Genomic DNA, 25,058 nt, shown 5'->3' with positions numbered 1-25,058 from the left:
GATTAGCACTTCCTATCAAGAAATCTGTCTCTCCACACATCTCTCATACCAAGTTCAGATAGCAGTCTAGCAAATGGGGTAGGACCGCTAAAGGTGACACTGCAGCCAGGGGAGAATTTATCCTTGGTGTGGTCTAAAGAGTTGTTAAAGTCTCCTATCACCCAGATAGGAATGTTATGATACGGTGCTATAATTGGGCCAAGGATTTCAGACTCTCTGTAGAGAAGGGTGGAGGGACATAGATATTTGCAATATTACAGGGAAGGAAAGTCCAGCTAATTTACATAACAGGAAAATATATCTACCCTGTTCATCTATGCGGGATTGCAATATTTGAAAAGGTACCACAGTGGAAATCAAAACACTAACCCCTCTGGAACAGGCAGTGAAACTGCATCTGGAAAAGATGGTGTCGGAGAGCTGACAGTGTATGAGATTGCAGATGGGTTTCTTGTAAACATACCACCAAAGGGTTATATGGTGTAGAAAAAAAGAGCCATATGTTTGACTCCATTACTCAGACTCCTTACATTTCATGAGATCAAAGTATAAGTACTAACCGTAGTTGTAACAGCATACTATATCACACAGTGGCCTAATATAGTTGTTTGGCCTATCCCTGTGAACCAGGGACAGATCAAGCAATGAACTAGGTATGGCATTCCCATAAGGTTCATAACAGTGTCCATAGTGTCCCACAATGTAAGCTGAAGTCCAAAGTTTCTTGGAAAATTCCATGGCAGCAAGTGGGCAGTAAAGAAAAAACAAGACCAGTGTGGGCAATCAAAAGAAATTTCTGGTAAAAGCTCACTCCAGTAAACCAACCATACTCATTCCGGTTCCCCTCAAAACTAGCAGAGAGCAAAATGACTCAGACAAAAACTAACAGAAACAACCTAACTCTCCATGGGGAGAGATACTGGATAGGAACACATTTTTTTTGCAGGAAAGATGGGTAGGGGGGCCCCAACGTCAAGGGACCAGCCACAGATCTGAAGGGACTTGCTGATCTCGGTGATGGACTCGTGAGACATACAAAAGAGGATGCTCCATTAGGATTCAATCCGCCTTACAGGAGAATGTAGTGAGAATGTTCATAAAGGTAAAAAGCTCACACTCAAAGTGAAGAACAGATAAAGCATGGTGATGGATAGCTCAAGTTGGTAGTGATTTCTTTAAAGTGTGCTCAACCCAATAAGTCAATCGGAGGCATAAGAGAGATTATCAAAGAAGTGAATGTCATCTTGGGAAGCCACTTGGAGACGTACTTGATATAACATAGTATAGGTGACCTCAAAGTGACAAAGGTGTTTCTTGACCTCTGTGAACGTTGCTCTCCGTCGCTGCAATTCAGTAGAGAAATCAGGATAAAATTAAATCCAGATATTGTCCACAATCATAGAATCCCCCTTCATTCTAGCTTGAAACAAGATGGCATTTCAATCTTTAACGTTTAGTAGCTTAAAGAGGAATTGGAGAGCAGGCTCTCCTGGTCTAGGTAGCCTTGCAAGCACCGTGAGCCTGTTCTACTGCAAACATGGGGGAGAGAGTATCTCTGCCAAAGGTGTTTATCAGCTAGTTTTTTATAAAGGCGACTGGGTTCTTGCCTTCTGCCTTCTCAGGAATGCCCATTGCTTGCACATTTTTATCCTGAGTCTGTTCTCCATGTCTTCCAAATGGGCCGCATGGTTGGAAGTAAGTGATTGCACATATCGCACATCGAGATGCAATGACACCAGGTCATCTTCCACTGCACTCAGCTGTCCCTCAAAGGCCGCCGTGCGGTCTCTTAATGTCTGCATGTCTTGTCTAGCCAAGGTGAGTTGTATTTTAACACCTTTAATTTCAGTGATTAGGTTAGTACGGGCAGAAGTAACTACCATGAGGATTTCCCTGAGGGTAGGTTCCGGTTCAGTGGGATCGTGGTCCTTGGGCTCTGCTTCAGGGGTAGGTGGGCTGAGTTACTCACTGTGTTCCAGCTGGATGGATCAGCAGGTTCTCCAAGCCAAGCGATTTCAGGCCCTTCCATTGCAGGCTCTGGAACAGTAGACTCAGAAGGTAGTAGACTCATTAGCAGGAGATTTAGCAAAGAGTTTCTGGACCGCTTCTCTAGCGAACGTTGTGGATTATTATTATTATTATACAGGATTTATATAGCGCCGACAGTTTGCTCAGCGCTTTACAATATGTTGGAAGACGGTACATGAGACAATACAGTAACAATACAAATTCAATACAAGAGGGATTCAAGGGCCCTGCTCCTTAGAGCTTACAATCTAGGAGGGAGGGGATAGAAGTACGAGAGGTAATAGCTGTGGGGGATGGAGTGGTTGGAAGAGTAGAGTATTCCAGTATTAGCTGAGGGCAGGGTAGGCTTCCCTGTAGAGATAGGTTTTCAGAGCACGCCTAAAAGTGAGCAGAGTAGGCGATAGTCTGATGGATTGGGGTAGGGAGTTCCAGAGGATGGGGGAAGCTCTGGAGAAGTCCTGAAGATGAGCATGGGAGGAGGAGACAAGGGAGCTAGAGAGTAGGAGGTCTTGTGAGAAGCGGAGAGTACGGTTTGGGTGATATTTGGAGACAAGATCGGAGATGTAGTTTGGGGCAGTGTTATGAACGGCTTTATACGTCAGTGTTAGCATTTTGAATTTTATCCGTTGGGCAATTGGAAGCCAGTGGAGGGATTGGCAGAGAGTGGTGGCAGATATAGAACAGTTGGTAAGGTGGATGAGTCTGGCAGCAGCATTCATGATAGACTGAAGAGGGGATAGCCTGCAATGAGGTAGGCCAGTGAGGAGGGAGTTACAGTAGTCAAGGCGTGATATAATAAGGGAGTGAATGAGTTGCTTAGTGGTTTCCGAGGTTAGGAACGGTCGTATTTTGGAGATGTTGCGGAGGTGAAGTCTGCATGAGTTTGTCAGCGATTGGACCTGGGGCTGAAAGGACAGATTGGAGTCTAGGATGACACCTAGTACCCTGGCTTGAGGGGTGGGACTGATGATAGTGTTGTTGGTCTTGATAGAGAAGTCCAGGGGGGAGGGGCGTGGGCTGGGGGGAATACTATGAGCTCATTTTTGGAAAGATTGAGTTTGAGGAAGTGACATCCAGTCCGATATGTCACTTAGGCTTGTGATACGAGCGGAGACTGAAGGGGTGAGGTGGGGGGTAGAGAGATAGATTTGTGTGTCATCAGTGTAGAGATGGTAATTGAAGCAGTGGGAATTTATCAATTGGCCAAGGGAGGAGGTGTAGATGGAGAAGAGAAGGGGTCCGAGGACAGAACCTTGAGGAACCCCAACAGAGAGAGGGAGTGAAGAGGAGGTGGCAGCGTTATAGGTAACACTGAAGGAGCGCTATGATAGATAGGAGCCAGGAGAGAGCGGAGTCTCTGAGGCCAAGAGAGTGTAGTTTTTTGAGGAGGAGGGGGTGGTCAACCATGTCAAAAGCCGCAGAGAGGTCGAGGAGTAGGAGTACTGTGTAGTGGCCATTGGTTTTGGCAGTTAGTAGGTCGTTGGTGAGTTTGAGTAGGGCAGTTTCGGTGGAGTGTAGGGGGTGGAAGTCAGACTGTAGAGGATGGCCGCCATCTTGGCCTGCATGGTCCGCGACCACTTGTGAGTCTTTGTCGAGTCTAGACATGGCATAAAATGAAGACACCAAGGAAAAGGGTGAACAATGCGGTCTCCGGAGATGTAAGTATCAGGTTAAAACACCAGAAGTAGATCAGGATAGCTGCACAGAGTTTCAGTGGGAGAGCCTTCAGAGTGTCCTACTCCATGAGCCACAAGCCACGCCTCCCAACATAAGAATAATTTTATTGATGCTAATTTAATTTACAGTTGCAAGAAAAAGTATGTGAACCCCTTGGGATTACGTGGAGTTTTGCATGAATTGGGCATAAAATGTGCTCTGAATGTCATCTAAGTCACAACAATAGAAGAACACAGTCTGCTGAACATAATACTACACAAACATTAGATGTTGCCATGGTTTAATTGCACATAACATGTAAACATTCACAGTGCAGGGAGGAAAAAGTATGTGAACCTTTGGACTTAATAACTGGTTGACCCTCCTTTGGCAGCACTAACCTCAACCAAACGTTTCCTGTAGTTGCAGATCAGACCTGCACAACGATCTGGAGTAATTTTGGACCACTCCTCTTCACAAAACTCTTTCAGTGTAGCAATATTCTTGGGGTGTCTGGTGTGAATCGTTCTCTTAAGGTCATGCCACAGCATTTCAATCGGGGTGGAGGTCAGGACTCTGACTGGGCCACTCCAGAAGGCGTATTCTGTGCTGTTGCAGCCATTGTTTTGTTGAATTACTTGTATGCTTTGAGTCATTGTCCTGTTGCATCACCCATCCTCTGCGAAGCTTCAGTTGGTGGACAGATGGTCGTACGTTTTCCTGCAAAATGTCTTGATAAACTCTGGAATTCATTTTCCCATCAATGACAACAATCCGTCCAGGCCCTAAGGCAGCAAAGCAGCCCCAAACCATGATGCTCCCTCCGCCATGTTTTACAGTGGGGATGAGGTTTTGATGTTGGTGTGCTGTGCCTTTTTTTCTCCACACATAGTGTTGTGTGTTCTTCCAAACAACTCAATCTTGGTTTCATCTGTCCACGGTATATTTTGCCAGTAGTGCTGTGGAACATCCAGGTGCTCTTATGCAAACTTCAAATGTGCTGCAATATTCTTTTTGGACAGCAATGGCTTCCTCCGTGGTGTCCTCCCATGTACTCCATTCTTGTTTAATGTTTTCCTTATTGTAGATGTGTCAACAAAAGTGTTAGCATGTGCCAGAGATTTCTGTAGGTCTTTAGCTGACACTCTGGGATTCTTCTTTACCTCATGCAGCATTCTGCGCTGTGCTCTTGCAGTCATTTTTACAGGACGACCACGCCTAAGGAGAGTAGCAACAGTGCTAAACTTTCTCCATTTGTAGACAGTCTGTCTTACCGTGGACACATGAACATCAAGGCTTTTGGAGATACTTTTGTAACCCTTTCCAGCTTCATGCAAGTCAACGATTCTTGATCGTAGGTCTTCTGAGAGCTCTTTTCTGCGAGGCATGGTTCACATCAGACAGTGCTTCTTGAAACCAGTAAACCCAAAACAGGTGTGTGTTTTTTAAGGGCAGGACAGCTGTCAGCAACACATCCAATATCATCACACTGATTGGAGTCAAGGTTGGCTCACTCCTGGCTCCAATTAGCTCTGGGAGAAGTCATTAAGCTAGGGCCTCACATACTTTTTCCTCCCTGCACTGTGAATGTTTACATGTTATGTGCAATTAAACCATGGCAACATCTAATGTTTGTGTAGTATTATGTTCAGCAGACTGTGTTCTTCTATTGTTGTGACTTAGATGACGTTCAGAGCACATTTTATGCCCAATTCAGGCAAAACTCCATGTAATCCCAAGGGGTTCACATACTTTTTCTTGCAACTGTATATTTACTTTCCAAACTCCTGTGGTGTCCCTCAGTGGGTCTCCCCAGGTTGCTTTAGAAAAAGAGAAAGGTCAACCTTCAACTTTTCAACCCCTGATTGAAATATGAGGGAAATCTCAACACTCTGATGGTTTAACATGCCATGGTTTTGTGTTGTATTCTTTTTACATAATGCAAGATCATGATAATTGAGTATAATCACACCTGGTGGCATTAAATAAGCAAATACGCTAAAAAAGCTAAATTATTTTTTATAGTGAAAAGTACTCTTTCAAATGTCATATTAAATCTATTATTAAGATATTGTTTATGTTTTACAAATTATGTTTGATTGACATCTTTTTCATAGTTCAATGTCAATATTTCACATAGTCAAAAATTAATATGTTAATGTTTTTATAACAATATGATACTTTTTTAAACTATCAATTGATCTTATATATTTGTCTTTATTATTCTGTATTCCCACAACCGTAATAAAAGTTTTATGTAACCAAAAAAAAGAGCAAAAATAAAATATCCCCAGAAGGAAATCAGGAGTTATAAAGCAGTGCTGTAAGGCAAATTTAGAGGGCAATTTTGTCAAAATTTTGGCGATTGCAAAATTTTACATTTGAAAAAAATTTTACTGGTATCCCTAGCCTTGACTTCTTCAACCCTTACAATAGTACAAGCAGTACAGAAAAAAAAATATTTGCTTTTTGTCCCTTACATTCAGCCTTATACATACTGTATACTATAAAGTATATATACTACTGTATATATTAGACAGTGACATTTGCATCTTAGTATGGTGCTTGCACTTATTGTTAGTGGCAACAAGATAACTGGGATTCTAAGTATAAATTATTATTATTATTATTATTATACAGTATTTATAAAGCGCCGATAGTTCGCTCAGCGCTGTACATTACAAATCAGAACATTTCTGAAATGTTCCCTGTTGTAATATTTCTTTCCAAAAAATAAATACCTTTTTAAGACCCAGTGGGGGATACATTTAATTAGAGACCTTCCCAGAAATATATTTTTTTTAAACATAGCACTTCATTTTGTGTCAGATGAACTGAGATAGTACATTAAAAAGCGTGACTTAGAGGAGCCAACCTATTCATGCACAAGGGCAATTGAGGTCTTTGCGTAGAGATGCAAATAAAAATATCTTTATTCCAAGCAATAAGAATTGAATTTGAGTTCAAATAGTTATGTATGCAGTTTTTTGCTTACTTTGCATTTAGATGCCTTTGTGCAACCATCCAAAAGAACACCAATCCCTCCATATACTTAAATGAGATAGACATAAAAGGTTAGTGTGAAATGTACATGGATTAATAACTGGCGCAACTAAATAACAGTTTTTTTTATTAAATCTTTATTGATAACATTAAAGTTAACCTTAAATGGTTTGGGGTCAATTTTAATTTTTAAGCATGTAAACATTTATGAATTGGTATTTTACATGCTTTTTTTTTCTACTTCTATAAAATGTTTGGTTGTTTTTCTTTGTTTTACAAATAAAAACATAATACATGGCAAACAACTGCCAGAACACTATTGGTTAACTAAAGAGGTCACAGCTACTTGCTTTAAGCCTGTGGTTTATCTGACTGAAATTTAGGATTGAGCTGTCTGATAAGGGATCTGCCAATGTGAATGATTGCTTTGACTAATTCACATGTGTGTACAAATTTGGGTTTAAGGTTAACAGGATTGATTTACTAAAAAGTAGAGGCTGTTCACTTAGCTGAGGGAATGCTGACTTTGAAAAGTGCATTTTTACTTTGCTTAGTTAAAATTATAAAACAGTTTTCACTTTGACTGCCTGATCATGTACTAGAGAAAAGAAAATGGGACTTTGTGTGCATTCGATTGGTTGATTGAAGTGAACATAGTAAAATCACCCACTGAGTTCTGTATTCGGCAAGCTTTACCTTAAAAAGCATGCTGATAGTCTGGCTCAAAAAGAGAATACAAAATAATAATATGCATTATTTAATGTATATACCCTTTCATCAACAGCATGAATCTTGATGTTATAAAGGAAATGGATAGAGTGATACTAAAATTGTTAATGATAAAGTAAAATATCCTACACATGTGTATATCTCTGAATATTGAAGAAATCAGAAAATAAATCTAATACCTTGAAAAATATATTCATACATGGCTGAAAAATGTTTGCCTTCTGAAAGAAAAGAAATGACAGATCCTAGCACTGCAGATGAGCACTCCTGAGTGTGGTTCACAGGAATAAAAATACTGATGTAGAAATCTCATCACCAGGGCAACTCAATTTTCTTTATCAAGAATGAGACATTTTAGAAGTAAAGGTTGTGCAGGAAGCTTATGCTTTCTGTTGATATATGGATATTACCTAATTAACTGAAGGCCACAAATAAAAATAAAACATACAGAAACACTCACTAATTATAAAAACAGCTTCCAGTCATTTATCTGGAAACTTTATCAGGTTATGATTAAAATAAAGAAAATTTCGAAATTTGTATTCTGCACTCAAAAGTATGTGACCACAAAGGGGTTGATTTATTAACACTGGAGAGTGCAAACTCTGGTACAGCTGTGCATGGGAGCCAATCAGCCTCTAACTTCAGCTTGTTCAATTAAAGGATAAGTTCACCTTTTCGTAACATGTTACACCCATATGCAGGGAGTAACATGTAACATGTTACAATCAGACCTGCCCCTGCTCCCCACTTTGACAGCTAATGGGGGATCTTCTCCCCACTCGCTAGCTGTCAAGTTAAAAAAAACAATCGCAGCTGGGCGGGCAGGCACAGTCCTCTGTGAATGAGAGACTACAAGTCCCAACAGTCTTAGCGACTGTCGACTTGTAGTTCTCAATAACCTACCATGGTGCTGTGGTAGTTCATTCATTCTCTCTGTTAGTATATCTGTTTGCTCGTATATCCTGTATGGGTAAGCAGATATACTGACAGATCTGAAGGAGACCTGCATAGCACCAGCGATCTGCTGATCACTGGTGAATGCTTTACAGGCTCCTGCAGACAAAATAATAAATGCACATTTTTTTACCTGCAAAAAAATGTGCGTGCATTATTTTTTACTAAAAGCTGAACTTATCCTTTAAGCTTTGACAAAAAGCCTGGAAGCTGTTTTTTTCATGCAGGCCTGCACTCTCATATTAGTAAAGCACCCCCAAAGCATATATAAAAAACTGAAAAGAAACTGTTGTGCTATTCGATTGGGTGTTAGTGAAAAACAATTTTCAATAATAAATTAAAATGTGTACAATGATTCACAACACATATGCTCTATAAGCAAGAAATGTCACACATTGCACATTAACAATAAAACCTGCATTTTTAGTGAAAAGTTTGTAATGATGTTGCAAACAATAATCTGTGTTCCATGTAGTCTACCAACCCAATGCACACCATCTCCTTACTTGATGAATATGACCTCCAAAACATGAAGTCCTTGGTGATTTGTAGTAATTATAATTCCACTGGACGTGGCTCCCTACTTACGGGTTTGTCTCATGTGAACCCACAGCAGTCTCAGCAAACAAGTGAGAAAACTTGGGACCCATTTACCAAAACTTTGAATTTGGGTTGTCGGCAATAAACTGATCCACAATCAATGCATACAGATCTTCTGTGAAAAACAGCTACAAAAAATCAAGGGGAGTATTTAAATTAGCTGTTTCCACCTGAATTCCGGGTTGGGCAGTGAATGGGGGATGTACGGGTGCTGCAGAATTTGTGGGCTACCAATCAGGATTTGCAAGCACATCTGGAAGGATACTAGGGGCTCTACGGGCCTGTGTACAAATTCTTGGTGGTTGCAGGACACCACTTGTGCTCTCCACTGCACCAGCTTGTACTGCATTTATGGGACTCGCCATGTCACCAAGTGATACTGCAGTGCTGGCATGTGAAAGACCAGAATGTACTAGGCTGCTGGTGCTCACCAGTTCACCAAAAGGTAGTGCGACACTAGTACTGGCACTCTGCTGCATGTGAGAGTCATCATGCGTTTTGAACATCTCGGCTACCTGTGAATGGGGTCGGGTACCCCTGATCTTAGCAGGGACCTCTTCTCCATCATCTGAGCTATCTGTCAAGGACTGCTTGAACTGCTACAAAAAAAATTACCGGCAAGTGCTAGCAGAGATCATGCCTGATTCTGCGAACACTGCAGTTTTGTGTGCAATGTATCAAATGACAGTGATCTACTGACACTGCACTTGTTGGGTGAGGTAAGCGTAGGGGCTAGGCGCAGGTGCTGGCAGGTGCCGGGGGTAATCCTGCTAATACTGTGTTTTTGGGGCCACTATACTAATGTGAAAGCTGGTATAGTGATATTGATCTGTTCAGACACTATACTAGCAAAGGAGGTTTGTTGTGTATGTGAGCATGTTCCTGGCAATCAAGGGGTTAAATGCGATTATTGGTATACTGATGGACAATCTGACACTATCTGGGAGGAGTGTGAAAACCGTGGGAGCATGAATCAGGTATATATACATGATTTTGCACACCCGTGCCGCCCTGTAGCAATATTTGTACTATAAGGCAGCGTGGAAGTGGTTCAAGATGTCCAGTAAAAAAAATTTTCAAAATCTAATTTGGTCATAAATTTAGGCCAAAATGTATTCTGCTACATGTCTTTGCTAAAAAAAATCCCAATATGTGTAAATTAATTGGTTTACATGAAAGTTATAGCATTTACAAATGGCGGCATAGATACCGGAATTTTTTGTTTGTTTGTTTTTTACTAATATTGGCGTCAATCAGCGACTTATAGCGGGACTGTGGGACTGCGGCGGACATTCTGACACTTGGGGGAAACTGATTTGGTTTCACTGACATCCCCAGTTACACCAACACAGTATAGTGAGTACTAATGGCACTGGGCAGGAAAGGGTTAACATTTGGGGCGATCAAAGGGTTAACTGTGTGCGCGGAGTGTTTTACTAGGGGGCAGGGGGGTGTGTGTGCTTCACTGTAAAGCACACTGCTCTGGATGGGTCTGCTCAGCCATCCAGAACAGTGTGCCCAAGCTGACAGGGAGGAGGGCTGTTGGTAAACTACCCCCCAACCCCATATGGCAAAACTGGGTCATTCGCCAATCACCAGCACTGTCTCATGAAAGTAAAGGGAATGACACAAATGCTTTTCTATACCCAGAAATAGCTGGTATTTACTTTGCTCCTGGCAACTGCTATTATTATATTGCCCAATAAATCAATGGGAATGCAAAAGCAGCCTGATGCAGCATAGAATTAGATCAACTGCAGGAAGCACTAGGGAGCACTAGGGAATCCAAGAAATGCTAAGTTCACACATCAAAATGTGAGCAAAAATCTATGAGTTTTGGTTATTTTGGGCAGTGTGGACTGTTACCCAGATTCTTTGATTTTGATTTCTTTGTAACAATGTCAAGCTTTCAATAAATTGATACTATATGTGTTGCTATGGCCATTTTAGAGATTTTATTGTAGCAAATGTGGAATATAATTTTTAGCTACTATTTGGAAGTTAAAGGGTTACTTGTGTTTGAGTCATACCTGGGATTCTTCTATGCTAATGCGCTTGTTTTACTGCTGTCCCAGTAGAAGTCGCTGACCACCGCCATAACTTTCACACAAACCAATTAATATACAATTATTGGGATGTTTGTTTTTTTTTTTACCAAAGAAAAGAATACATTTTGGCCTATATTTCTGAACAAATTAGATTTTTGTATTGCATATGTTTCAGAACAGAAAGTAGAATATTTTGCTTTTTTTTTAATTTTCTGTCTTTTTTTCATTTATATAATAAAAATAACTTCAGTGGTAATCAAATACAACCATAAAAAGGCTCAATTAAAATTATATTAATATAGTTTGAGTAGTGTTGCATGGTCGAACAATTGCCAGTTGAAGTAGCGCAGTGCTGAATGGCAAAAAAAATGCCCTGGTCATTAAGGTGGTAAAATCTTCAGGAGGTCAAATGACTAAGGCCGGCCATACATGGGTTAAAAATTGACCGATTTTTCCTCCAAAAATCGGACCTAAGAATAATTGGCAGATTTTCGCTCTGTTAGTGGGTCAATGGCATCGGCCGATTTCCATGGCTCCTCCCCTTTTCAGCGATAGGGCATGTTGGAAAATTTGTGAAAAACAACAGATTTTCAACTCAATGATGGCAAAATCGTACTATTGTTTTTCCGAAAAGAATATGCGCATGAGCCGTGACCTGGAAGGAACAGAAGTTTTGCATGTTATATGGGGTGAACTTTATGACTTGGTCCGCTGATTTTCGAAATCAATGATGGCACCATCGGATTACTCAGCAAACGCCATTTCCGATTTTCAGTTGAAATATCATTCAGAATTCAAACCATGTATGGCCTGCATAACTAGTTTGAAAGGCGTAGTTAGACAGGAAGTGATGTAGACAGGAAGTAGAGGGAGGCAGTAAGTGCAGTCACATAGCCCTGTGTTTTGGGCGAACACACATAGCTGTAGATTAGAAAAAAGAGTAAACAGCCATATCTGTGCTCCCTGGCAAGCCAAAAACTAAATGTTTACCATTGCAAAAACATTCTTCAACCATAAAAACAGACTGAAGTCCCTCATATAATGCTAAGTAACAAAAAATGTTACTAAATAGAGGGTGAGTATAATAACAGGGTAAGCAGATAGTTTCGGAGTGATTGCTTGTGTAAATACATCGGTATGGCTAGATTCACTAATGTGCATTTTAACCTATTCAGCTCTCTGTACGCCCTTTTATAGTGTTAATTCAAGATATCCCTTTTTTACACTTTTGTGTAGATGCCTATACTTCTTTGAAGACAGCAGTGCAACCCAAGACAAGTATTCCACGAAAGCAAAACACCATACACAAGTACTGCCACAACATTGCCAGAATCACTACAAGGCGCAATACGTTATATATACATGTACAAGTTGAAATCCATGTTTTTTTTATTTGTATGGATGAGGGGAGAGGAAGGGGTGGCTTTACAATGTGATCCCCACACTGTATAAGAGTCATTTTAAAATATAATTTAATAAAACTACTTGTTCTGTTTTAGGCTGTTTGCTTGACATGTACATTTACAAGTACAGTATATTTCTGCAAAATTCTGTTATACAAGTTATACATAGTTTACATTTCAAGTTACTGCAACAAATTTCAGTTTATAATTTTAGAAAATTCCACAACTACCAGTTTATACTTTTTCATTTTCAGCCGAAAGAGATATCAGCGTTTACTGTGGAGTGCAGACAATTACAATGAAGATAAACTTTTGCACAGTTCTCTTTTCTGGTTATTCAGAAACAGACTTATCACTTAATGGAAAACATGGAGACGCTCACTGCAGAGGATTTATAAACAACAACACATTTCCTGCAGTGGTAATTTTTACCATTAACCTGAGCACATTGGAATCCTGTGCAAATAACCTAGTGGTAAGTAAAAACTCTAATTAATGTTATACTGTAGAGGCTGCTCTACAATTTTGCCTGAAATCTAACTCCATCTTTGTAGGATTTTTACTTAAATGTTTGTAAGTTATTGTTAAGGTTTTTTTTTTGTTTAACAAACGTGTTCTACTTACCTGCTCTGTGGAATGGTTTAGCACAGAGTGGCCCAGCTCTTCTTCTGTGGTCCTCTGCCAGCATTCTTGGCTCCTCCACTTCCTCAAGTGCCCCCATAGCAAGGAACTTGCAATGGGGGCACTTGTGTGGGCTTGATCCCCAGCCAGGCTGTTTGTATCTATAGACACACACAGGGCAGATTTGCCCTGCTCACAATCTTTGAATGAAAGCAACAGGAGAAAAGAGAGAGAGAGGAGAAGAGCTGCTGCAGATAGGCACAGTACTCGATCATGATCAGGCTCAGGTAAGTGTTTAAGGGGCAGAATATCTTTTAAAAGGAATTTTTACCTTGATGCAGAGGAAACATTAGTGTAAAAAAATTTTTAATTTTACAACCACCTAAAGGAACCAAATGACTGCTTTATAGTGATGGGAGAATCTGCTTGGGTTCAGTTTAGGGCCATGTTCGGAGAAAAACAATCCACAAATTATGAAATTTAATGCAAACCTCATCAAAGTCAATGGGAAGAAAATCTTGAAAATCAGTTATTTCCTAAAACAGCTTGGGTACTGCACTGGGCGACATGTACCAACACAAAAAAAACCTTAAAGGACAACATTAAAAACACATAAACACATAATTTTACTAACATTCATGTGAAGTGACACACCTATACAATGTACTAAGCAAAAGTGACATTTACAATTTTAAGGGGGGGGGGGGGGTGGACACATGAAAAAAAAAACAATGAAAAAAAAGCATGGGGTCTGATCAAAGCCTATTCCAGACCATTAATCGATAATACAGCCTGGCTGGCCACTAATGGGGGAGCAGTAAGCCTATGGCCCCCCATCTCCTAAACCATACCTAGCCAAATGTCTTAGCAATCAATGATGTCAGTTTCTAGGATGCAGGCAGCCTACATGGCATTGCCAGTTGGACACAGACGACCACCAGTGTCTTATCACCCATGTGCAGGGATAGATGCATAGCTTTGAGTGGAAAGCTGTCACATTTAGTGGCAGTAGAACTACTACTACTCAAACCTCATCCCTACAGCTCAGAAATCCTTTGTTCACTTTCAAAAGCTAATCATATTGAAGAAAACCTGTCATGAGAGAAACATGCAGATTGCCATTGCTAACCCCTCCTACTGAAAATGCTGGTTGCTTGATTCTCATGGTAACCATCTTATTTCAAATTCTTCAATAATGTTAAGCTGTGTTGATGTCAATCGCCTGGGGGAGACAATTCTGTTTACTTTCTTTTTTCAAATCCTTTGCACATGATTGGGTATTCAAAGTGAATGCAGCTTCACTTATAGTACCAGATCTCAAAAAGTATGTAGGAAAGTACTTATGACTTTTTCTGAGTTTCCTGAACTCCACAATTAGTCCTTGCCTGTGATTCTTAAAGTATAACAGCAAGATAGCTAGCATTCCAGAAGAAATTGAGCATTAATTCCTCCCTTATTTATCTCATGAGAGGTTTACTGTACGAAGAAATGTTGTTTTCTTTGCTTTTCACTAAATTTCTTTTTTGTAATTGCAAATAATGTAAGTGTCCAAATTGGACATGGTATTGGTCTCTTACAGTCTTGAGTACAACAACACTCAGATTGAAAGAGGAATGGGTGGCAGTCAGGTGTATTGTATGCAAAGGTTCTGACAAGGAGCCTGCTGACTGCAGGAGAGAACCGAGAAGAAAACTAGTTGACCTCATCAGTCATTAAATTTATTTACTGTTCATTGGGCAACAGTGTATTCTTTATATATTTTACTACCAGTGTGCATTTAATAAATGGGTGACTGATGGATGTATGATTCTGGAAAACTATTTGAAATAGTTCTCTGTTTACAACTTGTATCCTACCTCTGTAGTGACCTGCATATTAATACCTTCACCTATTATCTTGCACATTAACCCCCATCTCCATCCTCTCACTGTATATGACCTGTACATTAAACCTCCTCTTCCCACTGTGTTTCACCTGTACATTAATGATGTAGTACATCTTCTACACCATTACCAGGCTCATGTTTTAACCACCTCAATGCAAGTATGTTTCTGCTTTTCAAAAAAAATAAAAAATAGTTGCAAAAAACTGGATCACCTTTGTGATCCATTGTGAGGGAAGATATTTTTTTTTAAATCAAAATTTGTAGTCTTTTAATTATTTTATATAGTAAGCAGTTATTAAAAACCACCAAAAGAAAATCTACTTATCTCAAATAAAAATGTGATAACATGTATTCAGGTACAGTCTTGTTAAACTATCATAGCACTAATAACTGAAAAATTGTCTGTTAATGAAGGAGTATAAGAGGACTAATATTCAACTGGTTAAAACACACCTGTGTCCTCACTATAGTAATTAGAGGATTTCAATATTCATAAGAAGCAGTAAGAGAGCTTTAACCTTTTCACTGCCACCTCACTACATCATACTGAAGTGACAGTGAGATGGGTTTTACACACACTCATGGTGGCTGTAGCCACTGGAAGTGTGTGTATAACTGACAAACTGACTGCTAGCTATCATATGGAAGTGACCCAGTGGCTGTGCAGCTGCTGGTTTGCTTCCAACACCCCCAGTAACAGCTGCCTCCTGGCACGGCACCTTCACCATGTATTCCTGGCTCCATGTGGGTGCGGCCAAGTAGAAAGAAGGGAACAGAGTGAGCAAATGTTCACTCTCCTCCCCTTCTTCTTGCTGACCTGGAGATGATGTGTAAAATGTCACTTTTCGGTCCCCCTTTCACTTTCCTAAACCTGGCTGGGGCAAAAGCTGATGTAATGCAACCTGCATTCCATCAGCTTCATTGGAGGGTAGATGAGACATCAGGGTAATGTATTATTTCTCAGTTACACTGTCTGCCTGATGAAGGGAACCCTGCATGGCCTGAAAACATTTATTGTTGCTTCTACTTGTGACAATGAAGTCAGATTTTGTGTGCTGATGATACACAATCTATTGTTCAAAATTGATAGCACCACCTGTTAAATTGCTACAGCAAACCCATAGCTGCAATCAGGCCAATAGTAATGTTTGGGGTGCAGCCGAGACTTCTATTTTCCTATTTGTATATCAGGGACAACAAACTAGCCATTATACAATGATGTTTGATTCAAAAGTCACTACTTTATTGGTCAATGTTATAATGGTAACAAAGGTACTTTTGCAGCTCACCAAGATTAAATTTATAAAAATGTGTATTTAACCTGAAATATGTTTTTACTGGCATTTTGCTATTGACTTGAGTTCTCCTAAATCTCTGTAATTAGTAGTGGGAAATGATAAATGATAAATATTAAAATCAACATGAAAGGAACTTACTGTGTTTTTACTGTACTTTATTTGCAAGCTCATTCCCTTCATTATTTCTGTTCTTTCAGCCTTTCTAATAATATTTTCAAATATAATAAAATTACAAATATTTGTAAGTCCATGTGATTTTTCTTCTTGATCCAACATCTCTAGTTCTTTCTTTGAAGGTTTTAAATATATAAATATTTAGTTAAAATTAATCACGCACTTTCTGTTTATTATATTTTTGAAGCAAAAAAAATCAGAAATTTAGGATATTCAGTATTGATGGAGTCTTAATAGTGTAATTTTCTTAAAATAAATAACTTGTCTGCTGAAACAAATGTATAACGTAAAAATAAACCAGCAGTGTTATCAGGTATAAGCAGACTTCTGCAGCATTTATTTACTATGTGTTATTAACACTTTGTAAGTCCTGTGTTACAAAAAGTAAAATCATAAGGAATTTCATAATTGCTAAAGCTGCACCATTATATAATAAAACTGTTACTAAGTTGCACTGTGCTTCCAGTACAACATAGCCAGGTCTACATGATATTTATTGTCTTTAACTGCTTTAAAAACACAGGGAAAAGATGTGGATTAAAGAAACTATTGGGCTTATTCAACAAGGCAGAGCAACAATGATGTGCAAACTGCAGTAACCCATCTCTTCAGATTTGCTTATTATAGTCAAATCAATTAAAATTTCATTTCTGTTTTTCATGGGCTACTGAAATTTGCACATACATTTTTATCTTTGCAATTCCTTATTGAATAAACCTGTTTATGTTGTGATCAAGAAAAAATAAACGTGGATTTTAAAATATTTGTTTTATTTTTTAGGGTTTCTTTTTGTTTTGCGTGGCTCTTTTTTATTAAAAAGAGGCTGTGGACTGAAAAGAAGGGAAAGGGTAAGTAAATATGTATTACAGTTTGCTATTTTGGGTACCCTGACCCTTCTTTGTTAAACAAAGCAGTGAAGCAAAGTAGTCTGTCCTCTATAATGTTTTCTATAGATGGGATGTAACAGTTGTCTTATCTGGTTGATCTTATGTCAATGGAGAATGCCAGACACATGCAATTCAAACACTCTTGGTGAGAAGCATGTTGAATAGGTTAGATAAACTGTCCAATAAACTATCCAATTGTTATTTTTCTGAATAAGACAAATTCTGGTAGCATCTGCTCTCCTTTCCCCCATTCTCTCCATTGCAATATATGTGAACATTCATCCTAACCCAGCTTTTATGAGCCAGTTAATGAATGTTGGTGAACGAGGTTGGTGAAATTATGTCTACATATATCCCCAGCCTCAGAATTATCCACATACTTTCACTCCTTAAATCCTTTGATATATTAACGTGCTACTATACACCATTTACACATTCATTAAATAAGTCAGTTAAATATTTATTAGTGATGCTTTTGATTACCAAGTTCCAAACGCCCTGGCCTACTCTAGACCAAGCAATATTCCAGTTCTTTTGTGAGCTGCCTTGTCAGCTGTGCTGGACCTGCAACACATCTCTAACTTTAGACTTTATTGATAAAGATTTTGTTTTTGTATAAGCTGTTAAATAATGTATTACTTGGAGGCCCATGTTGAGGACAGGATTCATAGGCTTTGGACTGGACTGGCAAAATGTCTGCCCTGTGTTTCATTATCATATTTATTATTTAATGTATTATATTTCTTATGTAATCCCACAAAAATAATACATGACATCCTAATTTCACTAAAGTCTATTATATACTTGTGTCTCTGACATAGATTGCATTCTTTAGACTTTATAATGTGGTGACTATTTAACAGGTGTCAACTGTACCTGGAGTCAATGCATACGGGGATGTTTCAATGATACAAATAGGAAATATTTCTGGATATATTGATACCCCAGACCCTCCTACCATTATTAGTTATCTGCCTGGACTTTTATACAAATTTAGCTGCAGTTATCCCCTGGAATATTTGGTAAACAACACTCAGCTGGCTTCGTAAGTATACACTTTAATTATGTTTAAACATACAAAGTGGCAAGGCAAGAATCATCCGGAACACTATTTAGATATTTTTCCCAAAAATTCTCTTTTAGAACCATATGAGTCAAACTATATTGAGCGACCCTTCTTATCTACTGTTCTGTGGATCACAAACAAAAAGGCTTTTTTAATAAACAAATGTGGTAACTGTAGTAATTCATAGCAATCAGAATTCAACCCTTACTGTTCTGCATGCAGTAGAAATAAATCTGAATGACTGATATAGGATACTGTGTTTTGAACATCATACAGTTGCAAGAAAAAGTATGTGAACCCCTTGGGATTACGTGGAGTTTTGCATGAATGGGCATAAAATGTGCTCTGAAGGTCATCTAAGTCACAACAATAGAAGAACACAGTCTGCTGAACATAATACTACACAAACATTATATATTGTAATGGTTTAATTGCACATAACATCTAAACATTCACAGTGCAGGGAGGAAAAAGTATGTGAGGCCCTAGCTTAATGACTTCTCCCAGAGCTAATTGGAGCCAGGAGTGAGCCAACCTTGACTCCAATCAGTGTGATGATATTGGATGTGTTGCTGACAGCTGTCCTGCCCTTAAAAAACACACACCTGTTTTGGGTTTACTGGTTTCAAGAAGCACTGTCTGATGTGAACCATGCCTCGCAGAAAAGAGCTCTCAGAAGACCTACGATCAAGAATCGTTGACTTGCATGAAGCTGGAAAGGGTTACAAAAGTATCTCCAAAAGCCTTGATGTTCATGTGTCCACGGTAAGACAGACTGTCTACAAATGGAGAAAGTTTAGCACTGTTGCTACTCTCCCTAGGCGCGGTCATCCTGTAAAAATGACTGCAAGAGCACAGCGCAGAATGCTGCATGAGGTAAAGAAGAATCCCAGAGTGTCAGCTAAAGACCTACAGAAATCTCTGGCACATGCTAACATTTTTCTTGACACATCTACAATAAGGAAAACATTAAACAAGAATGGAGTACATGGGAGGACACCACGGAGGAAGCCATTGCTGTCCAAAAAGAATATTGCAGCACGTTTGAAGTTTGTAAAAGAGCACCTGGATGTTCCACAGCACTACTGGCAAAATATACTGTGGACAGATGAAACCAAGATTGAGTTGTTTGGGAAGAACACACAACACTATGTGTGGAGAAAAAAAGGCACAGCACACCAACATCAAAACCTCATCCCCACTGTAAAACATGGCGGAGGGAGCATCATGGTTTGGGGCTGCTTTGCTGCCTCAGGGCCTGGACGGATTGTTGTCATTGATGGGAAAATAAATTCCAGAGTTTATCAAGACATTTTGCAGGAAAACGTACGACCATCTGTCCGCCAACTGAAGCTCCGCAGAGGATGGGTGATGCAACACGACAATGACCCAAAGCATACAAGTAATTCAACAAAACAATGGCTGCAACAGCACAGAATACGCCTTCTGGAGTGGCCCAGTCAGAGTCCTCACCTCAACCCGACTGAATTGCTGTGGCATGACCTTAAGAGAGCGATTCACACCAGACATCCCAAGAATATTGCTACACTGAAACAGTTTTGTGAAGAGGAGTGGTCCAAAATTACTCCAGACCGTTGTGCAGGTCTGATCTGCAACTACAGGAAACATTTGGTTGGGGTTATTGCTGCCAAAGGAGGGTCAACCAGTTATTAAGTCCAAAGGTTCACATACTTTTTCCTCCCTGCACTGTGAATGTTTACATGTTATGTGCAATTAAACCATGGCAACATCTAATGTTTGTGTAGTATTATGTTCAGCAGACTGTGTTCTTCTATTGTTGTGACTTAGATGACATTCAGAGCACATTTTATGCCCAATTCATGCAAAACTCCACGTAATCCCAAGGGGTTCACATACTTTTTCTTGCAACTGTAATTGCTCATGTACACGATTATACTGTATATAACCCCCCAAAATGTAAGCATGTATAAAAATATGCATTAAAGAAAAAAGTTATCTAATATATTTGCATAAATATTTTATACCTACTTTCACCTTCAAATAAATATTTACTTTTGCAAACTGTAAGCATTGTGGATTTTGCTGACTTAAATACTAATGTTAAACTTTTTCTGAAATAAAGGAAATCATATTTGCATTTATGCCAACGTAACTAATTAGAACGTGTTTATTCCCATGATTACAATAACAATATAAACATTTGTCATTCCCTATACTATAAGTGTTTCAGACCTCATCATTTTTCCATCTTGTGCTGCATGTAAAATATTTTTTTTATTTGAATAATGCAAAAGTTATTTTTTTTTTCTGAGTAACTAGCTGTAAACTAACCAAGTGCTATGCTCCAAATGCAACTAGCATTCCCTTTCTTATAAATTTCCTTAAACATCTATATTTGGTAGTATGGGGTAGATTTATCAATGTTGGGTATTCAGGCATGTCAAATTTGCATACATTCTCCAAAGATCACTGTAACTCACTCACATTTACCCCCATGTTTATTACACTGCAGACAGTTTCCGATAGTAATAACTGCAATGATAGAACAATGTAAAAAATGTATGTTTGCTATAATTGCTGCAAATTTAATGCTCAGTTTTAGCAGACTCATGTTTATTTTAAGTATGTCTTGCTTATGGAGTTTTAAGTTAAAAGGATCATCCTACAAGCAAGAGCAATAAAGAAGATTCCTCTTCATTACATCACTTCACTAACTGTTACAGAAATAATGAGCAATAAGCAATATTTAATAATAGAAGTATAATTATAGCTATTATCAACTCTGCATTATCTCCACTAATATTAATAAACCTATCATGTTGAATAGAGTTTAAAGTGGAACTTCACCCAAAAGAGGAAGTTCCGCTTGTTTGTATCCTTTTTACTACCACATTTGTCATTTTTTTGGGGGGTAGTGGGTACCTGGTTTTCACAGGTACCCACTTTCACTTCCGGGTCAGATCGCCATGGGACCATTCACAAAGAGCTGCTGGTTTCCCTTACTTAAGATGGCTGTGTTTACAAAATCTATAGATTCTGAAATACAATATTTCTCTGATATGATTTGGTAAATTAAGAGTTCTTACCCGAAAGTGAAAGGTTTAACACAACAACCAAAATGTATTGGTAAATAGGATGGAGGTCTGAACTAACACAAGCAATCTACCTAGTTACACAAAAGAAACATTATTAAGAAAGCTCGAAAATATTACAAAATACAAACAGTGAGACAGAAAAGACATAAGACAAACATTTAGATATAAGTGCAAGGGATATATTCCATAATTACCATGGAACTGTACTTACTTCCATTCTCATAACTGGTTTTCCAAAGAGAGCCTCTCTCTCCATCTAGTGTCTATTGTTATAGGCCTCTTCTCCATTAGTTTTCATGGAGTAGCTCTGATTGGTTGGCAAATCTTTTCCCTTTCATAGTTGGCTAACTTCAAATCCCCTGTATTTAGCATACACCAACCCCATTTAAGGCAAGTCTTGGAACATCCTTTATGGAATTTAAGTATGCCAGTTCATGACCTTTTCCTGGGAAATTAGGTATTCATGAAAAGCTGGCCACCTTCATTGCATATCTAAATGAGGGATCCTTTGAAGTGGATATTTGTGAAGCCAATAGGTTTGGGTCCCATTGTTAGATAAACTAACTCTGGCACTGAACCTTCTGAAAGAGGAATCTCAGCAATGGAGCGTCAAGACTTCTATTACACTGTAAAAAAGTTGTAATTAATAGAATATTCCCTCTGGCAACTTAAACCATCCTCAACTATCTGTAGAACAGCAATTTATGGGAAAACATATTACACACCCACATTGATACAGATCTAAATGAAATATATTCATAATTAGAATATTATTTACAGTGTTTAATGGATATTTCAGATAAACTAATTATCTAACAGCGGTGCCTGCACCCGAAGCCAATTGAAGAAGCTCGGATGAGGACATCGCTGGATCCATGGACAGGTAAGTGTCCTTAAATTATAAGTCAACAGCTTCAGGATTTGGAGTTGCTGACTTTTAATTTTTGGGAGGGAGCCTGGAGCTCCGCTTTAAAGGCATGGCATTTTATCCTTTTTAAAATGGTGTTTAAACAAATTATCCTTGTGTATTTTTTATTTAAACACTAGGCAAATATAAACAGCACAAATGAATACAGTTAATTAATTAATTATTCGTATAGTCATTGAATGTATTTTTTAAATACAAGCAGGGTAATTAGCTGAAATTGACCTTGCATCAGTAACTTGCTGTCCCTGCATAGCAGATCTGAAATGTGAGAGGAAAAAGCAGTACAGTGAGCCAATTAGCTTATGTACTTACAAGAAGTATGTCAATAGGAAGAGAAAGCAGTGTGGCAGAGGAGTGAGCTAAAAACTGTGCTGCTTCTCGTTTCACTATCCAGTCACAAGCTGCGGTGGGTTCATGAGTGAGTTGAAGAGTGCTGGTGCCATAAAACAAGGACATCAGAAAAACAGTATTGCAGGGAAAATCTTTGGATTTAAAATGAATACTGTAGCAAAACCTGGTTTTATTTTTTCTTTAATGGGCAAATTCATTTTAACTTTTTTTATTTTTAGGAGTTTAAAGTAATGCAAAATAAATAAATAAATAACTATCAAAGTCATGCAGGCTCCACCTCCGCAACATCTCCAAGATACATACGTTCCTCACCCCAAACACTACTAAACAACTCGTACACTCCCTCATCATCTCACGCCTGGACTACTGCAACTCCCTTCTCACTGGCCTACCCAAACAAATGCTATCCCCACTCCAGTCTATCCTGAACTCAGCGGCTAGACTCATCCACCTCACCAACCGCTGCCACCCCCCTCTGCCAATCCCTCTACTGGCTTCTGATTGCCCAACGCATTAAATTCAAATTACTAACTCTGACATACAAAGCCATTCACAACGCTGCCCCAAACTACCTAACTGACCTGATACCCAAATACTACCCTACCTGTGCCCTTTGCTCCTCACAGGATCTCCTACTCTCCAGCTCCCTGGTCTCCTCCTCCCATGCCCGACTGCAGGATTTCTCCAGGACTTCCCCCATCCTCTGGAACTCCTTACCCCAATCCATCAGACTGTCACCTACTCTCTTCACCATCAGGCGCACCCTAAAAACCCATCTCTTCAGGGAAGCCTACCCCATCCTCACCTAACAACCAATCTCCTCCACTCCTCCTACCACTCCATCCCCAACAGCCACTTCCTCCTGTACCACTATTCCCTCCCTCCTAGATTGTAAGCTCGAAAGAGCAGGGCCCTCGAACCCCTCATGTATTGTATTGTACTGTATTGTCTCATGTTCTTGTCCCCCTCGCTAATGTACAGCGCTGAGCACACTCTTCGGCGCTATATAAATACTGTATAATAATAATAATAATAATAATAAATAAAACAAAAATGTTTACATTTAAAAAGTACAAAAATGTTAAAAAATAAGAAAATAAAATGTAAAGGGGAGAGAGGAAGGCAAAGTCCATTACAACCAATTAAAGTTTACTAAGAGTTAATAATGGAATAGTTAGGAACAATTTTCATTATAAAATATATACTGTTTATATTTTGTGGGGCGGCTTTATGCAGGCCATAGACGGGTCGTTTATCGGCTGAATTTTTGTCTGCACGAAAAATTGACTGATAATCACGCCGTTAGTGGGGCCAGCCGGTCGGCTGTTTTTCGTGGATCTCCTCATTTATTTTTATCGGTCATGCTGGAAAATCCGCAAAAAACATGGGTGGCAGCATCGGCAACGGGGCCGACCGATTTTTCATTTATTGGCCGAAAATTGCGCCGATAAACGGCCCAACTATGGCCTGCCTTAACTGATGATGGGCGTAGATAAAAGGACATTCTTTTGATCTGCAAATAAAACAAAATAATGTACAGTATATAATTTTTTATCAATGAAGCTGGCAAATGCTGTTTACACTGCGTTATCTATCAGTGCTCCTGCAGCGGAAACTGAGACCCTGCTGTCAAGCTGAGATAGCTACCTAAAGATTGCACCAGGAACAGCAACCATAGGGAGGGGAGATGTTTGGCATATAAAGTACTTTAAAGGCAATTGGATGAAGTTCTCTAGGGCATACTTCATATGCCCAAGGTCTTCAAAGACTTTTTTATACCACATTTTAGATTTTTTTACAGACACTCAAGTGGCATTCTGACTAAATAATATTATCGTTTTACTCTACTATTATCTTTTGCAGCACTGTACACAATTGTATGCAATATTTACCAAGCAATATCTAATGTGTAATTTCAACTCTTAACATTTTTGAGGAGAAAAGAAATGAATACATATACCTGTAATTTGAATGATGTACTACGCTGAGTGCCAAAAGCATCCAAATTGTGACCCATAAATAAAACAACAGTGAAACAATAGCCACACTCAAAAATACCAATACAAATACTCAATAAGTGATATCCAGTTGTTGTTGCACTGTTGGTAAAAGTTTACAAATAGTGAGTCACTTATACTTTAAATGTACCCCAACCAATATTATTATTAAGTCAAAATGCATTAATCACCAATTTTTTATTTCATAGCAGTTTCTTTTGTTTTCACCATAATAGAAACCAAATACGTATTCAACCAGGAGAGTAGGACCCTATCAAAATAGACAGAGCACGTATAGAGCTAGGAATTGAAGTATAAAGATCTCACCAATGGTGTTCCTGGGTGATATA

The 25,058-nt window shown here is 39.0% G+C and overlaps 1 protein-coding gene across 1 annotated transcript in view; it reads left to right on the top strand.

Annotated features, from left to right (window-relative positions):
* Window positions 1–25,058, top strand: part of ZPLD1 (zona pellucida like domain containing 1) — a 130,903-nt gene that overhangs the window by 32,781 nt on the left and 73,064 nt on the right. The window contains exons 2-3 of the mRNA XM_089652898.1: window positions 12,679–12,899; window positions 18,153–18,334. Of these exons, the coding sequence (XP_089509024.1) occupies window positions 12,679–12,899; window positions 18,153–18,334 (403 nt within the window). The remainder of the gene's footprint in view (window positions 1–12,678; window positions 12,900–18,152; window positions 18,335–25,058) is intronic.

The sequence above is a fragment of the Staurois parvus genome, unplaced genomic scaffold, assembly GCF_062004578.1.
Source record: "Staurois parvus isolate SC_StPar_1 unplaced genomic scaffold, SC_StPar_1.0 ptg000696l, whole genome shotgun sequence".
Taxonomy (NCBI): Eukaryota; Metazoa; Chordata; class Amphibia; order Anura; family Ranidae; genus Staurois; species Staurois parvus.
Note: the sequence above shows the minus strand (reverse complement) of the source record. Positions and strands in the feature narration are given on the sequence as shown.